A 10,729-nucleotide genomic window follows, 5' to 3' on the forward strand; every position below is an offset into this window, starting at 1 on the left:
ACTGCCATCCACTTCGAGTCCTCCCGTAAGGACTTGACCTCTTCCTTCGCTGCCTAGGGATGATTTTGCCCGCGCCGCGGTCACGTTATGGGCCATCTTGATTTTGGCTCCGACGAAGCAGAAACCGGGAAGTAGGCCTGCCATAGCTCATCCGAAGTGGATGTGGATCCCTCCGAAGAACTGCTGCGTGAAGATCAAAGTTGACGGACGAAGAACTGCTCGGATGGCGCAGTTTACGTCATATGCAGGAATGTTGATGGAAGGTTTTGGGGTGATCCCTATTCTCCGCTCAACGCGAAAGTTACCTGGCGCTCCGCATACCCCACGCTCTATCTGGGCATGGCCCATATCTTGTACGTGTTCTTCTTTTCCTCGCGTCTGTTGTGGCTTGCGCTTTGTCAACTTTTTCCTGTACACATGAACGTGAGCGCGAGAGTTTCTGGACTAATCACAGATCTGGATTCCTTAAAAAAGAAAAGATCCTGGCCGGTTTTGTAACACAAGATTTCTATTTTTTTCCTTTCCTTTTTTATTTAATTTATTCGTTTACTTATTTTTTCTGCACGATTTTTCTTATTGATGGCTTCTCATTTTGTACTTTTCATTAATTTGTATTTAACATTTCATTATTTTCTATTTATTTTTATTTTAATGAGTTTTTACATTTATGGATTTTTCTATTTTTCGACCAACACATGATGTTTTCAAAATACGCGAACTTTTATTTTTATATGTACAAATATTTCTTCTTTCCATATAGACGAAAAATATAAAAATATATGTCAACATTTATTTTCATTTTTTTCTCCTGATTTTCCTTTCTTTTCTTTTTTCTCTGCGGGGTTTAGAAACTGTTCACGGGTTTGATCAAAATACATTCATGGATTGAAAACGGTTAAGTGGTGTTAAAAGAGTACACTCGCAAATAAAAATATTCTTCGGGTTTGAAAAATGTTCTGGGTTTTGATAAAATATGTTCATGGATTAAACAATGTTTATGCGGTTAAAATAGTACAATCACGGTATCATAATTATTTCCACTAGGTTCAATAAAAGTTCACAAGGTTTGAAAAATGTTCACAAGGTTCAAAAAATGTTCATGGATTAAAAATATTTACGGGTTAAAAAAAACTTGCTCACGTATGCAAAAGAATGTTCACGAGATTCATTAATGTTCGCAAGTTCAGAAATATACGTTCATGGATCCAAAAAAATAATGTACACGGGGTTCAAAAAATGAACTAATTCATAATAAATCTGTAGCGGTTTCGAGAAAATGTCGCCGTCCTTCTTTGGGGGCGGTCGTGGAGCTCTACGACCTTCGCTGCCTCGAGTTCACGTCTTCGGGTGAAAGCCTAGATCTCGCGGGATCGGATGACGACGTCGATTCTTCATCGTGCCCCCTCTTGAGAGCGTCCTCTTGAAGTTCGTGATTCCCTTCGCGCCCTCCGGTGGCCTTGACACACAGGGCATCTTGGTTGGCAGGTGGTCAGCCGGAGATGCGGGTGTTCCGGGTGGAGGCTTGAGAGGCAACGATGATGGTGGTAGCCAAGGTTTGGTTGCGGCAAGTTCATGTTAGTCGGCTCCGTTCCGGCGTGTTCGAATGTCTTCGTGGTGGTCTCTTCTTGCTGTGAAGTCGAAGCCACCCTCGGGCGGTGTACGATGACCTGTGAGGGGCAACCCGATGAAGGTCCTATTCGACGCTTCTCTTGCGCATCTCCTCTCCGAGGCTCGTCTTCAGAAGCGGAGCTGCCGGTTTCTTCCCGAAGAGTCATCTGCTTGGCATAGACCGGCTTGAGCTTCTTAGCTTTTGTGGGTAGCCAAGGTGGTTAGGTGTGCCCTTGTGGCAGTGTGTGTGGTTGTGGGTATGCTGTGGCACGGTTGTTGTTGTTGGTTTTTGCTCGGTTTTCTCCTAAAAACCGGGCACCTTCTGCTTAATGAATGTATGAGGCAAAGTTTTTGCGTCCGTTTCAAAAAAAAGGTTGTCACTAGGATTAGAAATTTTAAAATGTTATCCGGTTTCCAAAAATGTTCATGTTTAAAAACGTTCATATTTAAAAATGTTCAATGTACGACAATGTTCATGTTTAAAAAAAGTTCATATTTAAAAATGTTCAATGTATAAAAATGTTCATGTTAAAAATTGTTCACATGTTCAAACAATTATTCATGTGTACATAAAATATGTTCATGGATTAAAAATGACACTCATTTCAAAAAAAAAATCATGGTTCTCGGATAAGTGTTCATGTATTCGGAAAACTATTCACGTGTATCCAAAATGTTCATGGTACGAAAAATGTTCATCCTCTAATTAGAACATAAACGAGAAAATAAAAATATATTCATGGCGGCTCAAAAAATGTTCCTGTGTTTGAAGAAGAGTTTGCTCATGGATTAAAAAAAATGTTCACCAGTTAAAATATGTTCATGCATATTTATCAGTAAGATATTATATACAAAGATTAAATATTGTTTTCAGATTTACACAAAAATTAAAAGCAATAATAATAGTACGTGTTAAATTATTTTTGGCAACACGTACAGAGCGGAAGGCAAAAGAACGTTGGAAACAGAAGAAGAATGAATTTAAACTTCTCATATTAATATATGCTTTACTATGTTTTATCACGGATTGGTTACACGCAACAGAGTAGCGTATACTCTGAAACGAAACACAACGAAGCAAGGAGTGGAGGAGTTTTTTCTTTTTGAGAATAGGAGTGGAGGAGTAATTGAACAGTAGACCAGCGACTACCAGATTTTACCGGGCCTCATATTAAGCGGCCCAGGAAAGCGGAGGATTGATGCCGCTAAGGGCTCGCTTAGCTGTTGGCACCAAAATTCTCCGGAAAAATATTTCCAGCCAGGAATAGGCAGAAACAGAAGCCCGGGATTATTTTCCCAACCTCCGGACTAGGGGAAAAATCTCCCCAGGAAAAGGCCAGGAAATCCGCCGGGATTCGTGTAACCAAACGGAGCACTAAGAGCGGCCTATAGGAGGTCCCGGGTTTTGGCGGACCTCGACGCTCACCATCCCGGGGATCGGCGATCCGACTAGGGCTCGTTTGGCTGTTCGGGCCAAATTCCCCCGGGTAAATATTCCCGGCCGGGAGTAGGTAGAAACAGGAGCAAACCCCTGGAATTATTTTCCCGACCTCTGGACCAGGGGCAAAATTTCCCCGGGAAAAGGCCGGGATCCCGCCGCGATTTCTGTAACCAAACAAGACCCTTGCCTGCACGGAAGCACTCGCTTTGGCGTAGGATCTTTAGCTCCAGCGAGTCACGAGTCACGGTGGGCAACGGATTGCCTTCCTATCTGTTGTGAAATGTATATGTGGATTGCCTAGCCCTTTCCATCAGTTCGGACTTTTGGTTCAAGTGGCTAGTGCATGAAGCTTAACATGGTATCAGAGCTCTAGGTCTCGAGTTCAAATCCTGGCTTTCACATGGTTTTCGCAATTAAGCCTAAAAATTGTTGTTGCCCCCCTCTTTAGCCACCGCTGATGCCCTGTTTCGGTGTGCTCTTCTTCTTTCACGTGTTGACTTTCTCTTCTCCCGTCACACGCGAGTGGGGGTGTTGTGAAATGTATATGTGGATTGGCTAGCCCTTTCGCTTAACATTATCATCAACGCAATGAAGCAACCTTACTCAGTAGTTTCAGTATGATCCTATAGAAGGGATCAAGGCAGACGCCTTGAAATTTTTGGAGGCGAGATTGAGACATGAAAACCGGGCTTCGAACTCTGAAGCTCATAGAGTGGCACGTGCTGCAGTTTCCTGCGGTTCACCCAGCCACCTCACGGTCTCTGTAGTTTTGAACAATGTTTATGATCATTAAAGTGCCACTCTTTCGGACAGATTTGGTGCTCCTGCTATTTTAGAAAAAATAAAAATCATATTTATGTGTTTCAAAAAAATTAGAAAAAAAAATTATGGTGTAGTCAATGTATTGTCCCATAAACATGTAAAATTTCAATTTCAAATACAAAAAATTCTGAGCTACACAAAAATAACAAACATGTGGATCTAGGTATGCATATTTCAAATCTCCAAATTTTAACAGATTTTGTCTTTTTATGTAGTCTACAATATAAAAAATTTCATATTGAAATTTTACACGCTTGTAGGTTACGTCATTTATTATGTCTACATTTATTTTCCGATTTTTTTGAAATAAAGATGTATGATTTTCGAATTTTTTTAAATAACAAGAGCACTAGTGTCCATGAACCAAAGACACTTTTCCCACTCTTTCCCTAAAAAAAGCTAATCGTCACACCGGACGCGAACCAATCCTCTTGGCAATCGATCTCAGTCGGCCTCGTCGCGATCGATCTGAACCGGCAGCCGCCAGACACCAGGCGATTTGCGTCCGTGTACCGGCGTGCTGCCGTCCGTTGCCACTCGCCATCGCCAGACACCAGGCGCTTGCCCGCTCGCCAGTACCTCCCGGCTGCCGTGAACTGAAGTCTGAAAGCGACCGATTCCCGCAGCAGTTCATCAACACTGACCACTATCCGTCAATTCACCACCACCACTGTCATCACCAATTTTTCAGCACCATACAACAGCAGACCAGCGGCAGTTCATCAGTCATCACTGCTATCCGCTCTTCTGTGAATTCACAAGTGATCAGTTTACCCACGGGAAGAAGTGATTTAGTTGTAATTTCTGGTACGATTTTCTCAAATTGTGATTCTCCTTAATCAGTTACAAAACCACTTGTAGGTCTGAAAAATGAAGAACGCGCAGAAGAAGGACAAGTGTCGTGATTCGAAACTTATCTTGGATAAAGTTGCAAAGAAACCAAAAATAACGCCGACGTCAACAGCGACACCAATATCTATTGAGGTTGAAAGCCAGAATCAAGATGAAAATGTGAGCAATCCTTCTTCCAATGTAATCTAGTTATTCGAAACGGGTGCCACTACTATGAAGAATTTATAGTTGTGTGATTGTTATTGCGAATCTACATATATTGTATTGTTGTGCTAATTTTTTTCCCTTTAAATACCCAAATATGAAAATACTAGCTCCGCCACTGCTGACGGTCATCCTCAAGGGATGCCGCCAATCCAAAAGACACCAGAGATCATGGTTCCATCAGCCTTTCCGCGCCTCTTTTTGTTGGACTTATACTTCTCGGTTCCAACCTCATAAAGCGGTTGTGTATGGTCGGTTGCTTTATTCATAAAGCGGGACAAAATCCTATTTCAAGATGATATGAGTACATCAGCATTTGGGAACCAAGAGTTTGAATGCTGCAAAGACATTAGATGAGACGGCAGCCACACTACAGGATGAGACGGCAGCCACACTATCGTAGTGCATCAGGGGATTTTAACTGACGAATGAACCCCACACACACCGATGAACAACACACACGCAAACAGTCAGAACTGTGGCTGTCTGATTGATTCACTTCTGTAAAGATTACACGCAACAGAAAATCAACCACACACTCTCAACTCACAAACAGAAACCATGTCGAGAAGCATCAGCGCAATCAATCAATGCTGGATTGCAGTGGACTGTGTCATCTCCCATCAAGTCAACCTTCTGTACTTAATTATACTACGTAAAAATCCTTCTACTTCCTCACCGTCAGAGATCAATCACCCAGGAAGCTGAAGGACCGCCGTTCGGTCCGCGGAGCGAGCGTGAAGTTCAGCCCGAACATCTCCTTGAGCGCCTGCCCCGGCTCGACCAGGTCGATCAGCCTCGCGACCAGCGAGGCGCTCTCTCTGACATGCTCCATGTCGTCGGCCCGCGTCCACACCAGGCGGGATAGCTGGAGCCGTCGCTGCTTGGAGCTCAGGTCGATCCCCCATCTGATGTAGATGCTCTCCTTGTCCCCGTTGGCCAGCTTCTTCAGCATCTGCTTGTAGAGCATGTCCCTCTCGCGTTTGAGATTCTTCAAACTGCAGACAAAAACGACCGTCAGTATTCTATCACATGTAGATTTCAGTTCATGGACAGTCTGAAGCATCGATTTGGACATGCTAAAATTTACCTGGTTGCAATGGCGGAATTAAGCTCGCCATGTGCCGCCGGGATGGTGCTGGACGAGGTTAGGATGAAGGACAGTCTCCTGTGCTCAACTTCCATGTAGACACTGTCTGCTGCATCTCCCTTGAAGAGGAGGAAGAAGTAGGTTCTGTGTACTAGAGGCGCATTGCATTCGTGCCACAGCTGGATGATCTCTTGCTGCCTTCTCGCGAAATCGACAGGCCAACGAGAAGGAGACTCGATAGGACTCGGCACTGCATCTATGCCAACATCTTTCACAGTTTTCACTGCTGTACAGTCATCTCTAACGATCTGCTGCTGAAATCACATACACAACGAGCTTAAAACTCAGCTTAATATTCAGGCTAAACAGACTGGTGAATGAAGCGCTAAAAGCTACAATCTTTGACGCAGCATATTAGTCGGTTCCATTTTGTGTAATTTCCCGTTGTTGGTGCAGTAAAAGCAATAGCATTATTAGAAGAAAATTAGTGTTGTCTGGATGCAGACGTACACTTCAAGAAAAATACTAGATGTGTGTCTTACTAACATGATTACCTGTGCTTTACAATCCTCAGGTTGGTCCTCATGATGTTTTTCTGTCTTCTCTTCCAGCTCTGTGACACAACCGATGTCGTTGATACAAACTTCTTGTTCTGCATCACTGGCACTCGACTCCTTGTCTACTTCATCACTTGTGCTCAACTCCTTGTCTACTTCATCACTGGTGCACAACTCCTCGTCTACTTCATCATTCGTACTCATGTCCTTGACTACTTCATCGCTGGTGCTCATGTCATTAACTAGTTCATCACAAGCTACTTCACCAGAAACAGCGTGGTGGTCTTCTAAAGTGTCATTGTTTTGGCAATCCTCGTTTTCTTGATACAGACTTCTCCTAACCTTATCAGACCTTCTAGGAGGACACCTAAAGATTTCATCAGGTGGTGTCTGTCCGGCGGTTTCGGAATCATCAAACCAACTATTTGGAATGACCTTGAAGCTAGCCCTGCAGCTTTGACTTCTAGCAATTGCACTCTCCTTGGAGTTCATTATACACCTCTTTACGGTCAGATATGCTTGAGGGTAAGGTTTGCCAAGTTCGAAAGAAATATTAGAATCAAATGTATACGGTTTGACAAGGCTGTCTTCGAAGCCATCGGATTCATATTGCTGAACTTTGTCGAGACCTTCTACTGCATTTGGTATGATCTCATCCTGCCGTTCCTCTTTGCTAGCGTACATATTGCTATGATCTTCCATTTTCTTTGTTACGCTCCCAACTTCTCGCACTTCATCAGGTTGTGGTACATCGTCTCTAGAGATCTCCTCTACTTCAGGTGTGTGGAGCTTGGTGCCCTCAGGGAGTAATATGTCAAGTTCCTGGCTTGAGCTTCTTCTATGCTCATGTATATCTATGCACTGTACTTCCCTGCAATGTTCTTCAGATACTTCAGATGCAGTCCTAAAAGCTACTTCCTTCATGTTATATGACTCTGTGCCATCAGAGCTATAGTTGCTGGAAGGGTGCCAAGGTGAAATTGGCTTCCGGCCCCTTGTTTGTTGAGTAAGATCCATTGTTTGATTGGGAAATGACGAGTCATCATTATCAGTACTGAAGACATATGATCCATCAAACACTGCGTGGTCTTGATCTGGATAAGAAACTCCATAAGTATCTGAAACCGAAAGTGCTTCTTCAGATGTATTTCGCGCAAGAGACTCTGAAGATCGACTATGGACATCCTATCAGAGGAAGGACAGTTCATCAAATGTCCCACAATACAGTAATGCAAAAGGTAAAGTATGTATATGAGAGAATCCGTACCCATCGCTTTGCAGTGCGATCATCAACATGATCGTCAACGTCACTTTTCAGTAAACAATTAAGTTGAGACTGAACAGTATCTTTCTCTTCCATCAATTCCCTCAGCTGCTTTTCCAACTGAAAAAGGAATGTACAGGTACGTAGTGCATGAAAATGTGCAGTCTTACCATTAACACTGATACAGGAGTTGGCAAATTTCAGGAGAGGGAAACTACCTTTTTAATCTGTGCATCCTTCTCTCTCAAAGCCTCAGCATGACTTGTGCAGGAGGCTGATTCCGGCACTTTCAGTTCATTTTCTAATCTTGCAAGCTCTCTCTGTAGATGTTTCAGTAGTGCCTTGTCAGACATGACTACATTGACCTTTGCATTTGTAACTACCTCCTTTGCGCAAGTAGCAAAGAGAAGTGTATTCCTGGATTGCTCAATATGAGTGTGTGCAGGGCTCATTGTGCATACAATGGCTGTTCTTGCATTGCCCCCCAAAGAGGAGTGTAATATGCGTGTCAGCTTTGAGTCTCTGTAAGGGATATGGCCACTTCTTCCCTTGCTGCAGAAGGAACATAATAGTTCAGATTACGTTATACAGTAAAACTATGGCCATTGGTCAAAGACCATGTAAATGGGGTGAAAGGAGAAATGTCAAACTGTAGCACCAAATGGAATTCACAATTATTTTACCTAGTGAATACTGCTAAAGAAAGAGGAAATATATGTGCAAAAACACCAGAATACTCTTATAGATAAGTAAACCACTGGAATTACAAGTTCTTGCTAGAAGACAGACCTGAGTTGGCGAACAACCTTTCCCAGTGTTAGCAGACTTCGATTAATATGACTACCCTCTTTCAACCTCATACCAGCCGAAGCAGTCTGAGATGCACGCTCACTTCCTGCTAGGTCAACAAAGTTCTGTCCAGTAGAGAAGAACCTCAGTGATTATGGAACATGTTATACCAAACAATCATGAATATATACCCACAAAATAAAAATCATGAATAGAGAAAGACATTCCATACCACACAAGACACAAGGGTGCTTGATTTGCCTCTTCCTAAATACTGCCTAACAGAACTTTCGATTGTCTGAAATTAACATAAGTCAGTCAACAAAAGAATCTTTAAGAAGTAGTGTAGAACATATAGTATAAGAGGGGCACCAACCAGCCTGAGTATTTGATGGGACCTAGAACTCGCTTCATTCAAAGCCGTTTCCCCAATCTCCCTTTGAGCTGTAGCACAATCTCGATTAGGCAAATAACTAGAAGAAAGAAGATGGTGCATTTTTTGTTTCTGTAATTTTAGCCCGCACCTTCACACATTGCAAGAAGATCCTTAAGATGGTCCTTGTCCCTCAATGTTTCTTCTGTTAGTTTTTCTACAGTAGTTCCTTTCTGTTTAAATTCAAATGATAACATGAGAGATCAGTATGTAGAGGGTAGAGAAAAAGAAAGGAGTTATAGTAAGTTTAAATAAGAAGAATGGTGCACCTCCGGATCATCAAGAAGTCTAAGAGGTGTCGTATCGTGGCTTAGAAGATCCCTCACAGCTTCATTGTATATCTCTATAGCCGAAAATTTCAGCATGAATTCTCTTTCAGGGTGCTGCAGCAATGACAAACTGTGAGCCAAATATCATCCACAAAGGTGAACTAAAACAGCATCCATTGCACACATACACAGACCTTCTCTATGTAGTCATAAATGTCCATCACACTGTACTCGGTAATTCCAGTCATCGTGTAAGTCTTTCCGCTGCTCGTTTGACCGTAAGCGAATATGCTTGCTGCCAACAAGAACGAATTTATGCGCAAATGTAAGTCGATCGGCAGCGGCGGTTCATCAAAACCAAAACAGGGATGTACAGAGCTACTACTTCATTTCTGTAGCACACACATACCGTTGATTCCACTGACAACTGATAGAGCAACTTCTTTTGCTCCTTCCTCGTAGACCTGTCTTGTAGAGCAATTGGGGCCAAACACCCTGTCTGAAAAGGACACAAAACATGAACAATTTGAGAAATTGACTGCTAAATGAAACCCGCTGCAGGTGCAAGGTTTCGACATCAGCACCAGTAATTGTCGCCAACATTGACAAACATTCTTTGCAAAAAACAGAGGTCTGCTGTTGCTGCTTACCGTAGGTGTAGGCGGTGGGGAACATGGCGCGGTCAGGGACGGTGCTGCGGAACATGACGGTGGTGGGGCTGATGCACTCCCAGTCGGAGCTGTCGCCGGACTCCCTGCCGTTGAGCGGGCGCACCCGGACGGACACCATGATCCTCTCCTCCTCCTTGGCCTCCACCTTCTCCCACGCTGCCGCCGCCGTGGCCGCCTCGTCCTCCTCCCCCGCCCCCATCGCGCGCCCTTCTCCTTCCTGCACGCACCCTCCACCCGAGAACAGTATCACAACCCACCCTCTTGCTCAGCAGCAGTCACCGCCGGCCAACATCCCCTCCCCTCCCCTCGAATCGAACGGCATTGCAAGAAAGAATTGCCCTGCCCTTTCTCACAGGCGGAGAAAGAAGAAAAGGTAATTTCGGGAGGCCTGCCACCGGTGGCAGGTCCCTGCTGCCGAAAGCGCCGTGCCTGGCGCCGGGTGGGCGGCGATCCGGCGAGGCCACCCTGCACGCACAGACCCAGGGTAACAGCAGTACTACGCACTGCCCGACGCGCTCTTACTCGCACATGTATGTACTAAGCTGCTACCTGCACGGCCACGGATTATCTTTGGCCGCCGCGCGCCGCGTTCTGCGTTGGAGTCTTGCAGTGCTGTCGCGAGACGAGGGACGGAGGGAGGGACTATGGTCCCCGCCACGCTCCCGGCCACTCGCTTCAGTTTTATTTACGCGCCTCACATGGGGGAGGACAGACAGAGAGGGGGACGTT

At 44.3% G+C, this 10,729-nt stretch overlaps 1 protein-coding gene across 3 annotated transcripts; it reads right to left on the reverse strand.

The window, feature by feature from the left end:
* Positions 1 to 5,150: 5,150 nt before the first annotated feature.
* LOC124651880 (kinesin-like protein KIN-7H) lies at positions 5,151 to 10,208 on the reverse strand. Of its 3 annotated transcripts, none has more exons than XM_047191065.1 (13): positions 9,980 to 10,208; positions 9,739 to 9,828; positions 9,524 to 9,624; positions 9,330 to 9,443; positions 9,152 to 9,233; positions 9,004 to 9,071; positions 8,860 to 8,925; positions 8,628 to 8,752; positions 8,057 to 8,390; positions 7,842 to 7,958; positions 6,572 to 7,759; positions 6,018 to 6,325; positions 5,151 to 5,925 (listed from the first exon to the last, which is right to left on the reverse strand). In XM_047191065.1, the coding sequence occupies exons 1-13, from the start codon at positions 10,197 to 10,199 to the stop codon at positions 5,616 to 5,618; spliced, it is 3,123 nt and encodes a 1,040-aa protein (XP_047047021.1). In that variant the 5' UTR covers positions 10,200 to 10,208; the 3' UTR covers positions 5,151 to 5,615. The 3 variants fall into 3 exon arrangements, with proteins under 3 accessions (XP_047047021.1, XP_047046957.1, XP_047046885.1); XM_047191001.1 differs by having other exon boundaries at positions 6,018 to 6,328; XM_047190929.1 differs by having other exon boundaries at positions 6,018 to 6,331.
* Positions 10,209 to 10,729: the final 521 nt, after the last annotated feature.

The sequence above is a fragment of the Lolium rigidum genome, chromosome 1 (genome assembly GCF_022539505.1).
Source record: "Lolium rigidum isolate FL_2022 chromosome 1, APGP_CSIRO_Lrig_0.1, whole genome shotgun sequence".
NCBI classification, from domain to species: domain Eukaryota; kingdom Viridiplantae; phylum Streptophyta; class Magnoliopsida; order Poales; family Poaceae; genus Lolium; species Lolium rigidum.

Coding starts and splice junctions, on each gene's coding strand:
- LOC124651880 (XM_047190929.1), bottom strand. CDS start 10,199: ATGGGGGCGGGGGAGGAGGACGAGGCGGCCACGGCGGCGGCAGCGTGG. Junction 9,072..9,151: donor TCTTCTTGCAATGTGTGAAG/GTGCGGGCTAAA, acceptor ATTGTGCTACAG/CTCAAAGGGAGATTGGGGAA. Junction 6,332..6,571: donor CTGAGGATTGTAAAGCACAG/GTAATCATGTTA, acceptor ATGTGATTTCAG/CAGCAGATCGTTAGAGATGA.